Source organism: Acipenser ruthenus, chromosome 14 (genome assembly GCF_902713425.1).
Source record: "Acipenser ruthenus chromosome 14, fAciRut3.2 maternal haplotype, whole genome shotgun sequence".
NCBI classification, from domain to species: Eukaryota; Metazoa; Chordata; class Actinopteri; order Acipenseriformes; family Acipenseridae; genus Acipenser; species Acipenser ruthenus.
This window is the reverse complement of record NC_081202.1, coordinates 15,245,908-15,270,272: the sequence shown is the minus strand read 5'-3', so window position 1 is coordinate 15,270,272 and position 24,365 is coordinate 15,245,908. Positions and strand designations below refer to the sequence as shown.

The following is a 24,365-nucleotide window of genomic DNA, read 5'->3' as shown; positions in this document are numbered from 1 at the left end:
ATCTGAACACTGAAACTACCCATATCTGAACACTGAAACTACTCATATCTGAACACTGAAACTACCCATATCTGAACACTGAAACTACCCATATCTAAACACTGAAACTACCCATATCTAAACACGAAAACTACTCATATCTGAACACTGAAACTACCCATATCTGAACACTGAAACTACTCATATCTGAACACTGAAACTACTCATATCTGAACACTGAAACTACCCATATCTGAACACTGAAACTACCCATATCTGAACACTGAAACTACTCATATCTGAACACTGAAACTACCCATATCTGAACACTGAAACTACCCATATCTGAACACTGAAACTACCCATATCTAAACACGAAAACTACTCATATCTGAACACTGAAACTACTCATATCTGAACACTGAAACTACCCATATCTGAACACTGAAACTACCCATATCTGAACACTGAAACTACCCATATCTGAACACTGAAACTACCCATATCTGAACACTGAAACTACCCATATCTGAACACTGAAACTACCCATATCTAAACACGAAAACTACTCATATCTGAACACTGAAACTACCCATATCTAAACACTGAAACTACTCATATCTGAACACTGAAACTACCCATATCTGAACACTGAAACTACTCATATCTGAACACTGAAACTACCCATATCTAAACACGAAAACTACTCATATCTGAACACTGAAACTACTCATATCTGAACACTGAAACTACTCATATCTGAACACTGAAACTACCCATATCTGAACACTGAAACTACTCATATCTGAACACTGAAACTACTCATATCTGAACACTGAAACTACCCATATCTGAACACTGAAACTACTCATATCTGAACACTGAAACTACCCATATCTGAACACTGAAACTACCCATATCTGAACACTGAAACTACTCATATCTGAACACTGAAACTACCCATATCTGAACACTGAAACTACTCATATCTGAACACTGAAACTACCCATATCTGAACACTGAAACTACCCATATCTAAACACTGAAACTACCCATATCTAAACACGAAAACTACTCATATCTGAACACTGAAACTACCCATATCTGAACACTGAAACTACTCATATCTGAACACTGAAACTACTCATATCTGAACACTGAAACTACCCATATCTGAACACTGAAACTACCCATACTGAACACTGAAACTACTCATATCTGAACACTGAAACTACCCATATCTGAACACTGAAACTACCCATATCTGAACACTGAAACTACCCATATCTAAACACGAAAACTACTCATATCTGAACACTGAAACTACTCATATCTGAACACTGAAACTACCCATATCTGAACACTGAAACTACCCATATCTGAACACTGAAACTACCCATATCTGAACACTGAAACTACCCATATCTGAACACTGAAACTACCCATATCTAAACACGAAAACTACTCATATCTGAACACTGAAACTACCCATATCTGAACACTGAAACTACCCATATCTGAACACTGAAACTACCCATATCTGAACACTGAAACTACCCATATCTAAACACGAAAACTACTCATATCTGAACACTGAAACTACCCATATCTAAACACTGAAACTACTCATATCTGAACACTGAAACTACCCATATCTGAACACTGAAACTACTCATATCTGAACACTGAAACTACCCATATCTAAACACGAAAACTACTCATATCTGAACACTGAAACTACTCATATCTGAACACTGAAACTACTCATATCTGAACACTGAAACTACCCATATCTGAACACTGAAACTACTCATATCTGAACACTGAAACTACTCATATCTGAACACTGAAACTACCCATATCTGAACACTGAAACTACTCATATCTGAACACTGAAACTACCCATATCTGAACACTGAAACTACTCATATCTGAACACTGAAACTACCCATATCTGAACACTGAAACTACCCATATCTAAACACGAAAACTACTCATATCTGAACACTGAAACTACTCATATCTAAACACTGAAACTACTCATATCTAAACACTGAAACTACCCATATCTGAACACTGAAACTACTCATATCTGAACACTGAAACTACTCATATCTGAACACTGAAACTACTCATATCTGAACACTGAAACTACTCATATCTGAACACTGAAACTACTCATATCTGAACACTGAAACTACCCATATCTGAACACTGAAACTACTCATATCTGAACACTGAAACTACCCATATCTGAACACTGAAACTACCCATATCTAAACACGAAAACTACTCATATCTGAACACTGAAACTACTCATATCTGAACACTGAAACTACTCATATCTGAACACTGAAACTACTCATATCTGAACACTGAAACTACCCATATCTGAACACTGAAACTACCCATATCTGAACACTGAAACTACCCATATCTGAACACTGAAACTACTCATATCTGAACACTGAAACTACCCATATCTGAACACTGAAACTACCCATATCTGAACACTGAAACTACTCATATCTGAACACTGAAACTACCCATATCTGAACACTGAAACTACCCATATCTGAACACTGAAACTACCCATATCTGAACACTGAAACTACCCATATCTGAACACTAAAACTACTCATATCTGAACACTGAAACTACTCATATCTGAACACTGAAACTACCCATATCTGAACACTGAAACTACCCATATCTGAACACTGAAACTACCCATATCTGAACACTGAAACTACTCATATCTGAACACTGAAACTACCCATATCTGAACACTGAAACTACTCATATCTGAACACTGAAACTACTCATATCTGAACACTGAAACTACTCATATCTGAACACTGAAACTACTCATATCTGAACACTGAAACTACCCATATCTGAACACTGAAACTACCCATATCTAAACACGAAAACTACTCATATCTGAACACTGAAACTACCCATATCTGAACACTGAAACTACCCATATCTGAACACTGAAACTACCCATACCTGAACACTAAAACTACTCATATCTGAACACTGAAACTACTCATATCTGAACACTGAAACTACTCATATCTGAACACTGAAACTACCCATATCTGAACACTGAAACTACCCATATCTGAACACTGAAACTACCCATATCTGAACACTGAAACTACCCATATCTAAACACGAAAACTACTCATATCTGAACACTGAAACTACTCATATCTGAACACTGAAACTACCCATATCTGAACACTGAAACTACCCATATCTGAACACTGAAACTACCCATATCTGAACACTGAAACTACCCATATCTGAACACTGAAACTACTCATATCTGAACACTGAAACTACCCATATCTGAACACTGAAACTACCCATATCTGAACACTGAAACTACTCATATCTGAACACTGAAACTACTCATATCTGAACACTGAAACTACCCATATCTGAACACTGAAACTACCCATATCTAAACACTGAAACTACCCATATCTGAACACTGAAACTACCCATATCTGAACACTGAAACTACTCATATCTGAACACTGAAACTACTCATATCTGAACACTGAAACTACCCATATCTGAACACTGAAACTACTCATATCTGAACACTGAAACTACTCATATCTAAACACGAAAACTACTCATATCTGAACACTGAAACTACCCATATCTGAACACTGAAACTACCCATATCTGAACACTGAAACTACCCATATCTGAACACTGAAACTACTAACTTTTCCAAAATGTATCTACACTCTTGTTGTAAAATCAATTAAACACATTCAACAGTGTAAAGAATTACAATAATTATTGAAGCCTTAAAATTAAGTTAAGTCCAAGTAGACATATTAATAAATATCACAAAGCTTTTAAATGGCAGGATAAACAAAATACGTATTTCTAGAGATACTGTATATTTCTATCCTGAGAGAGAAGGGTTTTAGGAGCACAAACAAGAGTGCATATATAGGACAAGCTATTGTATCATACAAATAATCAATTCTGAGGTTATTAAGAGCAATGCCATTATACTGTGTTGCTGCATTCATGCTGCCTGCCATGCTACTATTTAACATATATGTAAAGAAACTCACCATAGCTATGATTTCATCCAAATCATTCAAAATGGAAAGGCATATACAGTATATCTGCAATTCCTTAAGTTAGACTGACATCTAGTGGCAAATATTTCTGATCCAAAATAAAGTCTGGTTTGTTGTGTTATTTTTTCTGGGGGCTTTTTATTAATTCAAAGATTCATCAATTAATTGTGCAAGTTATAATGTTTTATATTCAATGTTTATTTAATTTTGTATTAATTAATTGACTCTTTGAGTTTAGTATAATATACATTAAATACAACTAATAATGTCAACGTGTTCAAATCACTTTATAAATGATGAATGCATTTACTGTCTTTTTCCTGCTTTTTCAGTTTTATTTTATTATCAAGTTTTTTTGTTTTTTTTTGTATTTGCCTCAATATTTTAATGTTACTACAAATCAGTATCATACACGACTTAAAAATGTGTGATTATTGGATCTTTCACATGCTCAAATGAATCTTTTAAAAAAATGTTTGACTTCCCTAGTGTAAGAATGGTCAGGCTAAATAGGAAAATACATGGCCAATGTAGCACGACCACGTATACAGAGGAGCATAACGGAGGCAAGCAGATCTGTGCTTTCTGCTCTGGTCACTGTGATAGCTTACTGTTTGTGTGTTAGCTCTTGACACAGAGTTAAAGGGCCATTACTATAATATATATATATATATATATATATATATATATATATATATATATATATATATATATATATATGTTTTTCCTTAGTTTTGTTCAAACTATGCAACTCTGTGCTTGCCGACCATTAGTTACCCTGCCACAATCCTATATAATTATACGAATGATAAGTGTTTTGAAGAGAGTGTTAAGGTCTAACAGCACTTTGACATTCATTAATGACATACCATTGTTCTCTTCCAGTATGCCGCACTGCAGTCACAGCAGACATAGTGTTTCTGGTGGATGAATCGTGGAGTGTCGGAGATGCCAATTTCCACATTGTCAAAGACTTCATAAATAGCATTATTGGAACATTTAAGCAGATCCCAGTTGGCAAAGAGGGCATGCGTTTTGGAGTAACAGTCTACAATGACAGACCAAGGTAAATAAAATAAACTAGCTACTGGCCATGTAAAGTTACCGACTGAAAGAAGACAGCTTTTGTGAGGCAATATGTTCAGTACAACATGACTGTGAAATGCAAAGCTGAATACTGACAAAGCAGCTCAAGGCCAGGTAAAGGCAGATTAAGAGAACAACAATAGTAAATCAATATTGAACAAACCAAGAACCACTAAGAGTGATTTCCAACACCATACAAGAGTAAGGGAAACGTAAAAAATAAATACAGATAAATTACAGTTGAGGCTACTTACTCTTTAACCCCGAGCACACCTTTTATTATTATTATTATTATTATTATTATTATTATTATTATTATTATTATTATTATTATTTAATCATTTAGCAGACACTTTTACAAAGACTAGGTGAACTATGCATCACAACTGCTGCTGCAGAGTCACTCACAATAAGACCTCCGTTTTACGTGTCATTCGAAGGATGGGTAAATAGTGTGTAACTCATCCCTAATGATGTCATGGCTTGACTTTTGGTTCAGTGTATGGAAAGTGAAAGGGGTCTTGCTGAATATTAGTTAAATGTTTTTTTTTCCAGGATGAAGATTGCACTTACTGACTATCTCACCATTGATGAAGTCCTGTTGGCTGTGCGCGATCTTCCTTTTGAAGGAGGAAACACAAAAACAGGCGAGGCCCTGGTATTCCTGACTGAGTCTGCGTTCAGCTCAGCAATTATCAGAGATGATGCACCAAAGGTATTGTAACCACTCAGAAAAGGGAGGGATAGCCCTACTGCAAGCCGCAATACAAATTTAAAACACTTGTCCTTAAAACACAGCCCGTACATTCTGTTTCTAGTACCCTCCCATTGTCATCAGTGTCTCTTTCTTGGCCCATCAGCAATCTTCTTTTATCAGTAAAAGACAGATAATGTAATTTTCAGGTGTTGATTTTTTTTTTTCAGGAGCAGGTCAGTCCTTGGTCAGTTGCTTGGACAATGTTTCCTATCTTAGCAGTTATATGTTTGATGTTTGATATTTGATATTTGATATGCACACCACTACATTTATTACATTACATTAATATATTATTAATATATTTTTATTTGACCAAGTGAATATGTTTATCTCCAAAACTATTACCTGTATTTGAATATACTGTTTTGAGGTGATTTACTAAGCAGAAATATTTCCCCTTCAATATATGCCCTTCACAGATTGTCATTTTAATAACTGATGGGAAGTCTGCAGATTCAGTGGAGAACCCTGCACTTACCCTTCAGGATCACGGAATCACAGCGTTTGCAGTGGGTATGTGTGTCTTCTTTCAGAGAAGTCTGGGTAGAGCATGAGAATTAAAGTGAATTTGTAAATTCTGAATAGCAGAGCTACAGAACAGAGAAGTTATTGAAATCCAAGAATTTCTAACCACGACAGTTGGGTCATTCCATGGTTTTTGTTGCTCCCTCAACAGTGCATGCTGAACCATTTGAAGACTCCTTTGAGAGGCTGAGAGGGACTTGGACAGCAATATGGTTCTCAGTTGGGTGTCCTTACTGTCAACATTTCAGTGTCATCTTCTTTATTGCAGGAATAAAGCATGCAGATAAAAATGAACTGAAGAAAATTGTATCTGACCCCTTTGAAGAACATCTCCTGTATGTAGAAGAGTTTAATTTGCTCAGGAATCTCTTACCTAAAATCTCAAGAAGACTTTGTTTCACTGCCTCTGAACCTCCACGCCCAGTAAAACAGATCACCCTCGGTATGCAATTGGATGTTCACTGCTATGAATGAATAATCGCAATAGTTCACCATGAGAGGTGATAAGTTATACCGTATGTTCAGTTTCTTATGACTCTAGCTTTCAGTATTCTAGCTCCAAGACCAGATTCCAATTACCTTTGTATTGCTTTTATTGTGAAACGTCAAACCTGAGCATCTTTACAGGGGTAGAATGCATTTTTGAAAGATCCCATGTTGCAGTAAACATTTAATTTATAAATCTGTTTTTCATCATTATTATTTTAGAAATCCGTTGTTAATTGAAGCAATTACATATATTAAATGAATACTTTGCACCACAAATATTCTTATTATACAGTTTATTAACTCCTTCTTCTCTATTTAAGTGAAAGATACAATTATTGGTCCAAAAGACTTGATTGTGAATGAACTGAGTTACAGCTCTTTGAGACTGACCTGGACTCCTGCCACTGGACATGTCACTGGATACCAGATAGCTGTCAATACTCTGTCATCTAATGGACAGCTGGCATCAAATGAACAGAGACAGGTAGGTCTCTTTGGATATGCCAGTTTGGAACAGAAATCTACCAAAATCAGCACTTTTTAAATTGAATTTCAAAAATTATCTTCTGCTGACACTTGTTTATACAAAGCCTGATTATCCAAAATAATTTCCTGTATTCAGGATAGGAACCAGGACATTCAATACAACTGAAAATATATGAAACCCCAGATTATTAAAAAAGAATTATGTGCATCTTTAGATGAGTTCAGATAATTGAATGTCTAATGTAATGTATTTCGACTCAAAATAGGTTGTTGGTGTGTTTAGCTTCAAAAGGTGAATGGAAGATAATGTGTATATTTCGACATTGTATTTAGCATATTAGTTTACATTACGTCATTCACCCTTCCAGATTAATGTCAAGGCATTGCAGGTATGTGTCTGGTAAATTAGCCTCTGTTCTCAAATGACACTATCACATTGAGAGTGAATTCACAGAAGTAAAACACCAACACGTTTTTATGCATGTAGATGGTATCATAGTAGAACTAAAAACAAGTTTGCTTCTGGATATATCATAAATAAATAAATAAATAAATAAATAAACAGATCAGATTAGGTCATCGTATTACATTGCAGCCAGGAATGCATAAATAAATTCAACAAAAAAAACTACAAATAAAGTCAGATTTAACAAAAAGATATGGAGATGCTCAGTTTGCAAATTCACTCACTTCTAAAACAATGTATACGAAGGCCTCATGGATGAGGCATACCTGATCCAGGTGAAATACTTTCCAGGCCACTGTGCTCAAAACCATACCCAGAGCTTGTATCACATTTTTCATTCTTCTATTATGTGGAGCATGTGGTAGAGAGAAAAAATGGACCATGGTATATATACCTTCACCTGCTATAATATATAAAACACAAAGTAGGTGTACTTTTATCTACCAATAAAATAATATCTTACCATCAAACTGAGGCTACGCTTGTTTTTTTGACAGATTGTTTTGAAGGGTAATGTCAGAACCACTTTGATAACAGACCTGATGCCCAGCACTGAATATGTATTCACTGTCCTGGCTGTATATTCTGATGTCATTGGCGATTCAACGACAGTCAAAGTGAAAACAAGTATGTACTAATATATTTTTTTTAAAGTCTAGTTAATTGCTGGATTGAAGGTCAGTAAAAAAAAAATTTTGCATTAAACATTTGATCTGATTTCTGTTGTGGTCGCAGCTCCTGTACCCCGTGTCCTTAATTTCCGAGTGATTGAAGAAGGACTGTTTAGCATAAGACTGGCATGGACACCACCATTAGGAAAGCTGGAAGGGTATAAAATCTACATCCCCCGATGTAAGACCATGGCATACAATATCTTGGTTTTGTATATCTTGTGATTTAAAAAAAAAATACATATATATTCCAAGCAGAGTTCTCATTGTGTACATAACATCTAGACTTGGGGGTGGGAGTGTGAACCTATAGTCTATAATGGAGTGGTCAGTGTTGTGAGGTTAGAGCATGTCACTTGACACACCTTGCAATAAAATGTTGGGTTTCAACTGTGCAGCATCTAAGAATCATTGGGATATTGTTAGTTTCATTGTTTGCTGTTATAATTGTGAGTCGTATTCCTTTCAGCCAACAGACCAGGATCTGCGTATGAACAAATCCTTAGTGGAGACGTCTCTTCTCACGTGATTGACAGTCTAGTGGAGGATAAAGAATATACTATCAGCATCTATGCTGTTTATCCTCAGGGGCCAAGTGATCCTGTATCTACATCCGGCAGAACACGTAAGTGGCAGCTCGGTGCTGAGTGATAGCAAACAAATAAAAACACGTTCAGTGGTCTGTTTCACTTGACGTCAGCAATCATTCTTCAGACTCAGCACTCAACCCTTAGGGAAGAGCACGAGGTGTGTTTTTATTGACATCAAAGTGGGAAAATAAAGTGAAAGACAATTTAGCAGTGCTGTTCCTTGAGTTCCAACAGTAATTAAGAAGGCTGTTTATTCTCCCTCTGGAGACACATACACATTTTTAGAAATTGCTAGTTCCATGACAAATGGTGTATTTCTTGGCTGTTTTTTTTCTCTTTAATGCACTGTATATATTTTTAAGTAGCAAAAAAAATTCCCAAAGACACTGAAAAAGCGGTGTCTGGTGATAAACCAGATTGAAGCAGTTATGTTTGTGTATGTTCTTCTGAAGGTTGCAGTGTACCAGGGCGCTATGTATAATAGAGTACATGTACAATGGCTCTTCCAGCACTGGTGTTTGTTTTGAATAGTTTAATTGAACCAATTAAACCTCCATCCAGACCCTGAAGTAGTTCATTCTATCTTTTTTTACCTGTTAAATCTGAAGTGGAATGTCCCTCCAGGACTGTGCTTGACACCCCTGCAGTAATGTTGTTGAAGCTGACGTAATGTTGTTGAAGCTGACACCCTGGGATCCTTCAAGAAGCTGCTTGATGAGATTCTGGGATCAATAAGCTACTAACAACCAAATGAGCAAGATGGGCTGAATGGCCTCCTCTTGTTTGTAAACTTTCTTATGTTCTTATGTTCTATGCAGTCAACCATTTGCATTTTGATGAATAAATAAAGAATATCCAGTTGACTATGCCTGTGAATCACTCAATGCTTTTTTTTACAGTGAAATTGGTCCCAGTAAAAAATCTGATCCTTCAGAATGCCACTACAGACAGCATCCAGGCCAGGTGGTCTTCAGTAAAAGGAGCCTCAGGTTACAGACTAACATGGTCCTCCTCAGGTACAGTATGCAAACACAGCCCCAACAAGTTACCAAACCGAAAAAAAAAAAATATTATGATATTTATTTAGTAGTCAAATGTTGTTTATTATTAGTTTTAGAAGTGTAATTGACATTTCTACCCTTCTGTTAAATCACGCTCATAACAATTGTGAGTAAAAAGCTACATGAGAATGTGTTTGTATGTAAGTTATGGGCTGGAGAGTTTTGTTGTGAAAGCTGGTGAATTAAAAAGTTGAAAATTATATTTATTTTTTAAAAATAATACAGCACGTGAAATGTTATGTACATTTGGTTAAACTGAGCAAAACAGGCCATACATATGCTGTTACTTTACAATGAAGCCTGACGTGTGTGAATGATGCAGTACATATTATTACCACAAGGTGGTGGTGGTGTCTGAATGTAGATTTGTTTTCAGAAGTGTCATTTTGGTAAAAAATATTTAAAAAAGAAATGACAAGAACACTACTTGAAGATAGAGAATCGTTAATATTCGACAGTGCCGTTTAAAACTATGTTGTGTGTTTGATCTCCATGCAGAGGGATACATTGAAAACCTTAACCTGGGAGAATCCTACACGTTCTACATGATACAAGGCCTGCGACCAGGCTCAGAGTACACTGTCACCATCAACCCCATCTTTGTGGACATTGAGGGACCTGTGACAACTGGAAACATAAAAACATGTAAGCCTCACTACCATCCAAACAGCTATCATCTAAACTACTGGAGACCACTAGTCTGTGAATTATATTTTACCCAAAATGTCATTTATTAAGAATTAAAAAAGAATTACAGATGTGTTTACATTTTCAAGTTTAAATCTGCATCATAACAGGCAAACAATTAATTTATTTGTTATTAAAGAGAACCAATGCACTTCACTTGAAGAAAACACCACAAGGCTGTAGCCTTGGTGATGGGAAACCCTGCACCCTGTAAATTATATGTGTATGATTATTTCTGGATATTTAAACAAATACTAAAGTACACCAAGTAAAAAAAAAATGTTTGAAGGAGTTGGCAGTATGGCAGTCTGGCTGCTCTATTACACTTTGTGTCTAGCAAGACATCCATAACAACCCACAGTGCAAATCAGTTTTAGAGCTTTTCATGTCACCTCATCTCACCGACAGGGCAGGATCTGTAAGCACAGTGTATCGCACAACACTGCCCATTACACTAATAAAATAAGCAGTCACGAAGTGGACAAACAACTGGAACATTTATAGGTGATATTTAAATGTTTAAGCAAGGGGTAGAATTTGAAATAATTACAAGCTTTAAATAACATTGATTGTTAACAACTGAGAGTTAAACTAAATATAATGTTTAAAAGTAAACCAAATGCATTAAAGAGTTTTTGAGAGAGTGTTTCCTTGAGGGTTATGTGTCAGAGCAACACAGTTCAGCCCTGTTTAAAAGTAAACCAAGAAGAGTTGCTAAAAGTGTTCTTTATATATAAACTAGTAGGAACTTTTGAACATACTGAAATGGAATCAGTAGTAGTTTCTTGGAGGGAATGTTTTGTAGTAACGCAGTTCCCCCCCTCAGCACGATAGCTAGTAGATTGTTGTCGGTGCTCACACATCGATAATTCAGAAATTTGAGATATCCCTTTTAAATTTTGGCGGGCTAAGGTAAACTTTAGGGTGGCTTCAGCCCACCCAAGCCCTCCCCTCCACCCAAGCCCCTGCTCATCATACAAACCTTTTTATGCACTGGGAAGCCAGGAATGTAATAATCTTGTTTTTTTTTTCTTAGTGACAAGCGGTGCAGTCCAGACTTTAAAGGCTACAGCAATAAGCACTAACAGTGCCTCAATATCATGGAACTCTGTACCTGGGGCCACAGGATACAGATTGGCATGGGGTCCAACTCCAGGTAATGCATCTGTTCTTTGGATAGGGTTCATCTTGTTTAGAAACAAAGAACTACAAACTACATTTTTTTCTTCAGCTAGGTGCCTGTACAGTAGATTTTGTGTCACAGTTATAATTATCAACTGAAAGATCTTTTTTGTTCACTTAAAAAATAAGCTCGCCAACACACCACTTAACTAATATGAGCAGTTAATAGTCTCATAGCTTATGCTGTACCTTTCTGGCAGTGATGCAATACTGTCTCATCCCATGACTAAACTTGACGGCTCTTCAATTTGACAATAATTTAAAAGCATTTAAAACTGCCATCTTTTGGATAAAAGGCAGACCAATAAGTTTTGATGTGGCGGTGAAGACCATGACACTCGTATATAAATTAGGCTATTATCCAGTAGTGTGTCATGATGCCTTGTAGTGGGTTACTATTGTCAATTTAGTAATAAGTACAATTATGACAGCAACTTATTTCTTTGATAATTTCTATTTTTATACAGGTGGTCGAATTTAAAGATATTCACCTCATGTTATTATTCCTTCTGCCCACGATCATCATGACTCATTGAGTGAATGAAAGGGCTGTAAGGAAGGACAGCTATGAACTACCTCACCTTTTGATGTAAACAGCAGAGCTTTAAAAAGGCCTTTGATGGCTGCTGATGTTCAGCAAATTATGTAAGAAAAATTAAAGAGGCTTTAATGTCTTTGAATGATTCACTTTGGATGATTCAAATGATCCTGGGATGTCAATGTCGAGATAGAAAAAAAGAGAAAGACAATACATAGTCTCATAAAAAATGTTTAATAGAAGTCTTTTCAATGTCTTTAGCATTAAAGACACTGAGAAAGACTTCTAGTCGAAACGTTTGTCTTTTTCTTAGCACTATTGAGTGTTTAATAGCTATAGACAAATTGTAATTTTGCTTCTTTTTCCTTGAACTGAAAGAGTTTTCTGGTAAGGACCGGCCAAGGCAGTTGGCATTAAACAGCTCCACCACTGTGTACCAGCTCAAGAACCTTGCCCATGACACAGAGTATGTCCTCTCCCTGTATGTGCTCTTTGGATCTATAGTGGGACCAGGCATCACAGCCACTGTCAGAACCTGTGAGTAGAAGACCTTTTCCTTATGCAGTTTATGGATTCTCTACAATTAAGTACAGTATATTACCATAACAGTGTGGGTACTTTCAAACAGTTTTACCCCTGTATAGGGTATGTAATTTACTCCTGTTTTTTACTATACAGTATGTGCTTTGATACTATGGACCTATGGGCCATATTTTCAGTTTACTCCAGTCGTTAACTAACTCCTACTTTTTGATAGGAGAAAATCACCTTATTGACTACAAAACTAGTTTCAAACATCTAAGCCGTGTAATTGGTGGGGTCTTTAACATTCTCAAGCTGTTTGTTTCTCAGTTTTGTACATTACTGTTGAATTTCAAGAAATAGGAGTTCATTACAGACTGGTGTAAACAGCCCAATATGTCTAATAAAACCATACTAAATATTATTATTATTATTTATTTCTTAGCAGACACCCTCATCCAGGGCGACTTACAATTGTTACAAAATATCACATTATTTTTATATACAATTACATTATTTTTACATACAATTACCCATTTATACAGTTGGGTTTTTACTGGAGCAATCTAGGTAAAGTACCTTGCTCAAGGGTACAGCAACAGCGTCCCTGACCTGGGATTGAACCCACGACCCTCTGGTCAAGAGTCTAGAGCCCTAACCACTACTCTACACTGCTGCCCAAATAGTTAGTGTCATGTAAAACATGGGCCTGTCCTATCCTATCCATTAAACATTTGCACACATTTTAGTTAAACTCATGAATACCAAACCATATCTGACTTTCATATCTCATAGATAAATACGATGAAAGGAATTTGTAAGCAAGGTTGAATCACCCTGTCAGAGTGGTCATTTCAATGGCAAGAATTAACCAGAGTCATATTAACTGACTGATTTTACATCACATGAAAGTAGTGGGATGAGACAGTTCTACTAGCACGCTGCCCACCTTCATTACTGAGTCCAGATGGCATCAATTTCTTTAACCAGGTTTTCTGCTTTCAGCACCACTTGGCTATGTCTCAAACTTCAAGGTCACATCTTTTACAAGGACCTCCATTGATGTTGCATGGAGTTCCATTGTTGGAGCCACTGAATATAAAATATCATGGAGTCCAGTAACAGGTAAATACAAAAACATTTCCTGTATGTGGTTTTCCTTAAGTATATTCATCCCAATTAAAGCAGTAACCTGTGTTAGCTCCCTTCTTAGTTACAGTTTCTACGGTAACTTCATACAGTAGTTTCAGTAGAAACTGATGTGTGAAACCCTCCTTACCAGTAGTTACTTCTATATATAGCCACCACCATATGTTATATAACCTAATATAGGGGCTGTAATAAATAAACTAGATGCATCAGCTGGCTGATTATACTAGATGACAAAATATAGGGATAAAATCGTATTTAACAGAGATGATATATTGGCATTTCAAGAAATATTCATACTTTGCATATAACAGTATATAACATACATCATTGAGTTGTGTCATCTATTAACCCAAAGAGTCTACCCAAAATTGAATTATTTTTTGTATTTGTTTTGCATTTTGTCTTTCCTTGAGCATGCAAACCTGATCTGAAATGGAATGTGTTTCACAGTCCTAATGTCGAACCTGAACCCATTTTTGAGGTTTAGCTCTAAAATCTTTGACAGCTGGTTTCACTGACCCCAAATAGCACTAATCTTTGACTGCTTTACCTTAATCTTGACCCTGATTGGGTCCAATCCAAAGTAGTCCAAGATGATTACTTCTAGTCAGAGTCCATGAAATGATCATTAATAAATAATGAGCAATACGTTCTGGTTGAATCTTTTTTTTTTTTTTTTTTTTTTTTAATCTAAAGATTGTCAAGGATTGTTCGCTTCCACAAAACAGCATGTCCATATCAGAAAAACGTAAAAGGTGGAGACAAAATAAAGTTTATGTTTAAAAAGAGAAAAAGGAAGAAGTGCTACTGTCATGTCATATCTGACAAAGTTTCATTGTTTTTTTAGTCTGGCCTATTAAAAAATGTTTACACAACTGACAAGAGGGCATCTGTCTGTTCTTGACCTTAGACATCAGCACCATGGAGAGTCAGTACTTGGAGCCCAGCATCCTGCACTACCATATTGATGGCCTGCTTCCTGGGACTGTCTATACAGTCAGTATCCATGCAGTATATGGAAACACAGAGGGACCAGCAATAACCCTTTCACAGTATACAGGTAACTGTCCAAGCAGATCTGATTTTACATTTATCTTCAATTCAAGTTCTCTGGTTCTATAAATCACTGTTCTGTTGGAAGAACTGAACCATAACTGGATGGAAATGTAAAGACACTAAAATAGCACTAGGAGTTTGCTTTTTTTAACAACTGATTGACAGTATAGTATTTGTGCTTCTAACTCTTCCCTTCATTCTGGACTCAGCTCCTCAGCAGGAAGTGATAACAATAGAATTGGAACAGTGATGGTTATCCTCTTTGTTTTAGGGTACATTTTATTTTGCAAGCGGATTGACAGTGTAATAGTTTACACTTCCAGCTTCAACCTTCATTACAGCTTTAGGTCTGTAGTCAAATATTTAACCACTGCTTTTACATATAGTGAGTGGTACAAATGAATGCCTAATGCAGATGCCATCATCTCACTGATTAATAGCTGTTTAAAGCTTAAATATGTCCTTACTGGTAAGGAAGATTTAGATGCCTTTTAATCTGAAATACAACTTTCTGTTGGACTGATTTCTCTTGGATAAGATATATTAAAGTAGTAAGAAAAAATGTACATGCCAACAATTCACCTGTTCACATATACGCAATTAAAAATACCTGTCAACACATTTCGTGAAAATGTTTAAACATGTATTGCTTGTTGTTAACACAGTGATAAGTAAATAGCTTTCCTGAAGTCCTTTTTTTAATATACCTCATATTTTAAAGCTTCAGTAAGAGACTCAGAATCCATTCAGACTGTGAGGGATTTGAAGGTTGTTGACATTGGAGTGAACAGTTTTACACTGTCCTGGAAAAAGACTCCTGGAGTATCTGAATACAAAATCTCTTGGGTTCCCTTCAACGGTAGGCTTTGTCTTCATTTTAATCCCATATTGTTGACATTGATGAATATAAAAAACATTTATAAAATTAATTTCTAATATCAGAATGTTTTAAACCCTGCCTAAAATAAATAAATGGGCAGCAGTGTGGAGTAGTGGTTAGGGCTCTGGACTCTTGACCGGAGGGTTGTGGGTTCAATCCCAGGTGGAGGACACTGCTGCTGTACCCTTGAGCAAGGTACTTTAGCTAGATTGCTCCAGTAAAAAAACCCAACTGTATAAATGGGTAATTGTATGTAAAAAATAATGTGATATCTTGTAACAATTGTAAGTCGCCCTGGATAAGGGCATCTGCTAAGAAATAAATAATAATAATAATAATAATAATAATAATAATAATAATAATAATAATAATAATAAATGATTGCACCTTTAAACCCAGTATACACAAGGGAATATGTTACAAGAAATTTTCAATAAACAATTTCAGAAAACATTGTGAAGCAATGCACACGTGGCCATTTCCGCTGGAGCAAAGACAAAACAAAACACAGTGGGTAAAACAACTCAAAAACAAAAGTTTGCCATCCTGTGACTCAGCGCTGCTCCCACTAAAAGGGAGGTCCCGCTTCAGGAACCTTCTCTCTAACACACTAAATAAACTGGGGTGGGATTAAAATCCCCTAAACAAATCCCCACCCTGAGCACTCGGATCCTGGTTAACACACACGGTGATCACAAGTGGTTACTTTGCTTGGTCACCCTGGTTTGTACATACAGTCCTGCGGATTCCCAGCCAATTCACTTCCAGCTTGCTGACAAAGAACAACAAAATGGAGAACCAAGAACAAAGGACTGGCTTTCCAGCCCCTTTTTAAAGGCAGGTGACCAGGGTCAATTGATTATCAATTATTCAATTGGCACCTGGCCACCTGCTGCACATGACACTTCAATTGGGCAGGGAGGGAAGTCAAACCTCCCAGCCCTACCATGTCAAATCAAACAAAAGCACATTTTTATGTATACATCATACAAAACTATATTTTACTTATAAACCACCCCCCCCAAGCACACTATTTACAGGGGCAGGCCTCAGCCCTGCCATATATATATACTGTGTTTACTCGAATTTAAGTCGCCCCTGAATTCAAGTTGCATCCCCAAATACGGACACCAAAAAAAAAAAAAGACCCTGAATGCAAGTCACATTTAACTCGTAATGAAAAAAACACAATAATTACCGGTTAAATAACTTTTTAATTTCTAGGTGCCAGCAGGGAACACTGTATTACTGTACACTAAAGCATCAGAGTATGTCACCTACTATATTACAAATGCAAATGGGGAAAGAAAATATGTACAGAGTACAGTACTTTCAGTATTGAACGACAGTCACTGCAGTTTATGGTAGCTGGGAAAGGGTAAATTACCTTGAACTTTATTTCAGTCTGCTTTATTGTCCTCGTTTGTACGACTCCTCTTTATTAATGTAAATACAATCACGCAGAACGATTGTAGTAAAGTGTGTCAAGCATAAAATACTTTATTTTTAATTATAGCTTTAATAAAGATTAGTTGCTATTAACATGTTGCAATCTCGTTTGTAAAAATTAAGGCTTGGCTAATTTAAAGCCAATTTAGTTGTTTCACAGAAGAAAAAAAACATAAAATAAATACATTTTACTATTAACACGTTTCTCAGTTGTGGTTGAGATACACGAATGGCTTAACGGGTATCAGTTGAATTGTTAAAGCAGACTAAAAAAGTTGGGGTAAAACATCTAAAAATCAGAAGGCCTATATACTGTATATATATATATATATATATATATATATATATATATATATATATATATATATATATATATATATATATATATATATATATATTATTATTATTATTATTATTATTATTATTATTATTATTATTTATTTCTTAGCAGACGCCCTTATCCAGGGCGACTTACAATCGTAAGCAAAAACATTTCAAGCATTACAATACAAGTAATACAATAAGAGCAAGAAATACAATAACTTTTGATCAAGTAAAGTACAAGTTTGACAAACCACAATTCAATAATACAGCAGGTAATAGTGATAGTTACATCAGGATATGATTAAATAGTGATAGTTACATCAGGATGTGATTAAATACAAAGTACTACAGGTTAAAAACTTGGCAGATTACAGTATTCTGAAGTACAGGATTAAATGCAGTAAAATAGGGGCTGATAAGAGCAAAATAAAGCACATTTACATGAAGGGTGATAGTGTCCCAGGATACAAACAAAGGAGTTCTACAGGTGCTCTTTGAAGAGGTGAGTCTTAAGGAGGCGCCGGAATGTGGTCAGGGACTGGGCAGTCCTGACATCTGTAGGAAGGTCATTCCACCACTGCGGAGCAAGGGTGGAGAAGGAGCGGGCTTTGGAGGCAGGGGAGCGTAGCGGTGGTAGAGCTAGTCTTCTAGTGCAGGCGGAGCGGAGAGGTCGAGTGGGGGTGTAGGGAGAGATGAGGGTCTGGAGGTAGCTGGGTGCAGACTGGTCAAGGCATCTGTAGGCTAGTACAAGAGTCTTGAACTGGATGCGAGCGGTGATCGGGAGCCAGTGGAGCGAGCGGAGTAGTGGAGTAGCGTGGGCGAAGCGAGGCAGAGAGAACACCAGGCGGGCAGCAGAGTTCTGGATGAGATGGAGCGGACGGGTGGCGGACGCAGGGAGGCCAGAGGCCCTCTTTTGTCAGAGGGTGTATTTATAAAGCATTAACATGCCGGGAAACTGATAGGAATGAAATGTTCATGATCGTAGACCAGAGTATAAGTCCAAAATGTGAGTGAGCAAAAAAATGTAAGCTATCGGTGCAAAAACATGTCATACTTAGTTATCAAAGTCTTAGCAGTACGATGCTTATAACTGAAGACAAATAACTAGTTTCACCTCTCAAGGTATCCAAAACCTACTGTAGTGAAAGCAAGAACCTGTTTCTCTTATAACAACCGTAGCCTGTGAGAAACTGTGTATGTAGTCTGTATGCTAACGCTTGAATACATTACGTTCAGGCAATGTCGATGCATATCATGCTTGTTTGTTGGTATTATTTACAGCACTGTGCATATATTTTTTATGTGAATTCTAATAACATTCAAGCACCAGGAAAGTAATTGCTTTATCAAGGCTTTATATGTTTGACTTCTTTTTAGGAGGGACTGAGAAAAGCAAACTTGTGTCTGGCACCACGTCATTTTTTATGATTACTGGGCTTCAAGAAAGTTCTGCCTATACCATTCAAGTGTCGTCAGTGGTTGGGGGCCGCGAAGCCAGCCCTGTCCTCCTCACAGCCAGAACATGTGAGTATATGAAGCAATTATTATGCACGTGTCCTTTAAATACCTCACAGAACTTATGTTACCTTTTTTAAACTTTGTAAAACCATGAACTATTCCCTTTCTGACAGTGATATTGCTTCTCCAACCACATATGTCTGAATGCTGTGAAAACCGAACAATATTAAATGCTATGCAGGAAAAAAACTGTAAATAACAAGTCCATTATGGATAGTTTGATAAAGCAGGGAAGAAATACATGCAGTACAAGAAAAAAAATGCTTTTGTAAAGTACTTCATGTTTTCTTAATAATGCAATAGGAAGCATTTTCATTCATCTTGCAGTAAAACATAACAAATGTATCACCAAATATGATAAACATTCACACTATATGTAAATACTTTACTGCATCTGCTACATAAACAGTCATATCAATTACTGTGTCTAACTGCATAAATACACTAGTCAAGGCTATTTTAGCAGATTCCATTCAGAAGATGTAATTAAAGACTGAAATTAAGTTTACTGTGTACCCTTTAAACCTGTTATTAAAGACAAGAAGCTTTACAAGAGACTAATTACTGTTAGTTACATGCTTTCCATATGACAAGGATATTTGGTTTTATATTCTCAAAGTTTCTCAAATAAAATCAATGTTGATGCAAAATTTTGTTTGGCTGTGAAATCCTTGTCACGTTTTACACAAATTATACATCATGCAGGTTAGATTGCAGTTAGATTATAAAATAATAAACTACCGTTATGCTTCTTTGAAAATGTTATGCAATTGGCAAGTGACAAAAAAAATGAAAAGCTTAAGCTTGTGGTTCAAGTGTAACAGCACATAATAGAAATATTGCATGGCAGAAGGATTTCGTGGCCCCGTATTTCTAATATCTTCCTCACTTTTCTTTTTCAGTGGATTTACCCAAGGTGACCCTGTTTAAAGTTTTAGAAACTACAGACAGCAGTGCTCTTCTAAACTGGACAAGTGTTCCTGGGATATCTGGGTATTTATTAACATGGAGACACATTTCAGGTGATTACAATAAACAAAAGCAGGGACAGTTCAGATAATAGATAATGATGGGTTAATGAGTAATATATGTTCATGTTACCTTGCAATTATAATGCAACGACATACAGTAACTATATTGCATGCAGTATTTGTGCCCAAACTGTGGTACTTCTGCTTAACCTCATTATTTCAAGACTTGCATCCGTACCCCTGAGTGAAGATGACTCCAGTTACACCTCACTCTTCGTGTATTTAGCCATGGCAGCTGCCAAGAAATTATTGAACTGTGGCAAATGGCAATTGTTAGATGAAACCTTATTCCCTTGCTCTTTTTTCTCTTTTCTTTTTTTAGCATTAGAATCTTTATCTGAATTTCTGGGACCATTCTTCACCTCTTACAAAATCACCAATCTTTTCTATGGAAGAACATATATGTTCACAATAAGACCGATCTATGGGGAAACTGAAGGACCAAGTACAATAATAACTGAACGGATATGTAAGGAAGCACTTGCTTTTTTGTAAGCTGTATAAAGGAAATGTCCTAATATGCAGATTGTTATTTTACTAAAGTTCTAATCAAATGAGAATATTTAAATTCTGTGCATAAGTTATGGTTTATTGTTTAACATTTCTGTATTTGGAAAATAGTCTTTCCTTGTGTTTACAACCATGATGTTGTGTTTACAGACACACTATAGTGACTAAATGTCTCTGTGTCCCTGCACTAGGGTCAAATAGACAATTAATTTTATGACACACTAATTTCACGGCTGATTCAGGGAAGGAAACCTGTAAAACTATTAACAATAAAACTTAAGATTAAAAGTTAAGATTAAAAAACAAACAGAAAACTGGATGTTTTGTCTTTCCTGTTATACAGTGGGAACAAAGAAGATAGACAGGACTGTTGTGGGGTCTACCGCAAGGCCACCTTCAGTTCCCTTAGCAATTACACCACCTGCACCTGTGAGTACTACACCAGTTCCTGTCACCACTGCTACCACTGTGTCAACCACTACTCCAAACCCAACTACAAGAAGATCCACAACAACAGCAGCACCACCACCTACGATCTCATCCACAACCAGGGCAACGACAAAGACAGAGCCAAGTATGTTTTCATTTCAGGCATTTTAATTGAACTGTAGCTAACAAAACTATTCCATAAATATGACCTGACATGCACGTCCATACACAAATGTCAATTGTGTTTGTTTTGAAAGAAACACATGTTATTTTCATTTTAAAGCATGATATTCTGTTAGGTTAAAGACTTTTCTGTTTTTGCCAGTCTGTGGGAAGGTCAAAGCTGACATTGTATTCCTGGTGGACGAGTCCTGGAGCATTGGCACCAACAACTTCAACAAACTTAAGGATTTCCTCTTCAGGATTGTCACTTATTTTCCAAAAATTGGTCCAGAAGGAACACAGGCAAGTGATATCGCCAAAAGAATAGCTAAAATGAAAAGCTGGTATAATATTTGAATGTGAAGAACACAGAATACAGTATGGATCCCAGAGTTACTTAGATGTTGCATGCATTTAACATTTCTCCAAAATTATCTGTTTATTTCATAACAAATATCTTTTTTTTTTTCCAGGTTGCAATTGTTCACTATAGTGATAACCCCAGAATAGAGTTCCATCTGAATCAGTTTAAGGATAGGAACTCAGTGCTGAGAGCTATAAGGGCAGTGCATTATGGTGGAGGAAACACAAAAACAGGTAGAGAACAATTTGTGGGCTAACCAGGCACAACATTTCAAAACAGTCCCATTGGATGCTACTGAGGAGCCAGTGTATGGCAGCTAAGTTTGCTGCTCTTCTGATTAATGCAGGTCGGGGTATCGGCTACGTACTGAAGGAGGTTTTCCAGGTGTCTGTAGGGATGAGGCAGAATGTACCACATCTCCTGGTTCTGGTCACAGATGGAAGAGCCCAAGATGATGTAGCACCTCCTGCCAGATTTGCACATGTTCTTGGTAATTTGAATATAACGCTGTGCCCCTGCAAGTATTCTGTTTTTTCCTGCCTTTATTTACCATGGAGACTCTTTGTTTCAGGCATTCGTGTACTAGCAGTGGGTGTTGGCAGTGCAGACGTAGAGGAACTGAAGAAGGTTGTCTTCCCAGGAAATTTCAAAAACGTTTTCTTTGCCAACACTTTTGATGACTTCCCGTCAATGGAAAGGGAGTTTATTGACAGCCTTTGCAAGGAAGCTTCACAAACAGACGACAAGATACAGCAAGCTGAGGTACAGTATGTAAGCCTACCACTTTCAGCTAACCTTACAATAGTTAATGGGTTCTCATCATATTAAAATTAAGAGAATTAATGAAATGAAGATTTATACTGTTTATTTATTTATTTATGTATGCTATCTCAGTCTTCCAAGTTAGATGCAGTCTTGTTACAGCCATTGCGTGATGTACAAGGTGAACCCTCTGTTGAAGAAGTTCTAACCAAACCTGAAGGACCTTGTGCAATTTGCAAGGTAAGCTTATGACAGCTGTGAATGGTGAATATATATATTAAGTTTCTAAAGCATATATTGCATTTTTTAAATTATTATTTTGCTAAAAAACACTGAAGAACCTTTAAAAAAGACTTCAATAAAGTGTGAGTGAACATTTTGTGAATGACGCTACTAACATTACAAACTGAAAGAATGATAATACATTTTTTATTTCTATTTTTAGGGTCAAAAAGGAGAAAAGGTAAGAAAGCATTACTTTTCTCTTTGCTTCTCTGTCCCATGTGATAAAATTATACCAGAATACATGTATGACAAAAAAAAGCTAATAATGAACGTTTCTTTTTATATTAATTATGTTTTTTTTTTATTATTTAATAACAGGGGGAGAATTGGTCATTTGGTGGACTGGTATGTTGCAGAATTCACAGTACTGAATCAAAATTCAAAATGTATCTTAATGTTGAATTGTATGACCAAATGTCATTTCATAACTTGTTTTTTATTAGCAGAGTCTGCAGACAGGTGGAGGCTTTGATCCTCTCAATTTTAACTCTAAAGGAGAAAAGGGAGAAAGGGTAAGTATATAAATATCAATTTGTGTGTGTGTGTATATATATATATATATATATATATATATATATATATATATATATATATATATATATATATATATATATATATAAACTCAAGTTTGGTATTATTTTTACCTTTTTTTATTTTGCTGGTCCAAATTATTTCGTTTCATGGCTATGTTTATAACTTTTAGCAAGCCAAAAAACTGCATTATTTTACCATGATGCATCATTTTGTCACACACTTAAACATCATACCATACCATTCATTATGGCATTTGTGCTGTCTGATGAATTTGCAAATCTGCCACCACTGACTAGGTAAGGTCCATTATTGATGTTGTCCTGTAAAAAATAACCCTTTGACTGTCACATTGTTTTAACCATGTTAATGATACAGGCCTCATACTTTTTATACAGTAGTATATTTATAAATGTAGTTCACTATCATGAAGTGATTTTGTAGGGGCCTGCTGGCACAGATGGGATTCCTGGGCTTCCCGGTCGACCAGGCCGGACAGGGCCCCCTGGCTCACACGGAAAGATGGTAATGCTTCTGAATCTTTTCAAATCTGTTTCTAATAAACCCTACAATATGTTGCATCGTGTCTTCTGTATATTGAATCAGGTGTTCCAAATGGTAAATTTTGGTCAGTGTCTTCAGTAAACTTAAATTATTTTCATTTCATCCTCATACAGTACAGTACAGTATATTTCTCTTTCAATACTTTAATTGAGAGCACTTAGCCTTCAGATCCATTGTATTGTTGTTGTGTTTGA

The 24,365-nt window shown here is 36.2% G+C and overlaps 1 protein-coding gene across 7 annotated transcripts in view; it reads left to right on the top strand.

The window, feature by feature from the left end:
• Positions 1–24,365, top strand: part of col7a1l (collagen type VII alpha 1-like) — a 117,878-nt gene that overhangs the window by 16,016 nt on the left and 77,497 nt on the right. For 6 of the 7 annotated variants that reach the window (XM_058985926.1, XM_058985928.1, XM_058985931.1 and 3 more), the window contains exons 3-30: positions 4,980–5,160; positions 5,736–5,895; positions 6,357–6,450; positions 6,731–6,904; positions 7,272–7,435; positions 8,401–8,530; positions 8,639–8,755; positions 9,044–9,199; positions 10,064–10,180; positions 10,724–10,870; positions 11,949–12,068; positions 13,011–13,169; positions 14,160–14,279; positions 15,217–15,366; positions 16,084–16,221; positions 19,393–19,539; positions 20,436–20,555; positions 20,887–21,033; positions 21,418–21,648; positions 21,829–21,968; positions 22,139–22,262; positions 22,376–22,519; positions 22,601–22,791; positions 22,924–23,031; positions 23,237–23,254; positions 23,395–23,421; positions 23,520–23,588; positions 24,052–24,132. In XM_058985926.1, the coding sequence (XP_058841909.1) occupies positions 4,980–5,160; positions 5,736–5,895; positions 6,357–6,450; positions 6,731–6,904; positions 7,272–7,435; positions 8,401–8,530; positions 8,639–8,755; positions 9,044–9,199; positions 10,064–10,180; positions 10,724–10,870; positions 11,949–12,068; positions 13,011–13,169; positions 14,160–14,279; positions 15,217–15,366; positions 16,084–16,221; positions 19,393–19,539; positions 20,436–20,555; positions 20,887–21,033; positions 21,418–21,648; positions 21,829–21,968; positions 22,139–22,262; positions 22,376–22,519; positions 22,601–22,791; positions 22,924–23,031; positions 23,237–23,254; positions 23,395–23,421; positions 23,520–23,588; positions 24,052–24,132 (3,674 nt within the window). The remainder of the gene's footprint in view (positions 1–4,979; positions 5,161–5,735; positions 5,896–6,356; positions 6,451–6,730; positions 6,905–7,271; positions 7,436–8,400; positions 8,531–8,638; positions 8,756–9,043; positions 9,200–10,063; positions 10,181–10,723; positions 10,871–11,948; positions 12,069–13,010; positions 13,170–14,159; positions 14,280–15,216; positions 15,367–16,083; positions 16,222–19,392; positions 19,540–20,435; positions 20,556–20,886; positions 21,034–21,417; positions 21,649–21,828; positions 21,969–22,138; positions 22,263–22,375; positions 22,520–22,600; positions 22,792–22,923; positions 23,032–23,236; positions 23,255–23,394; positions 23,422–23,519; positions 23,589–24,051; positions 24,133–24,365) is intronic. The other variant, XM_058985924.1, reaches the window with a different exon arrangement.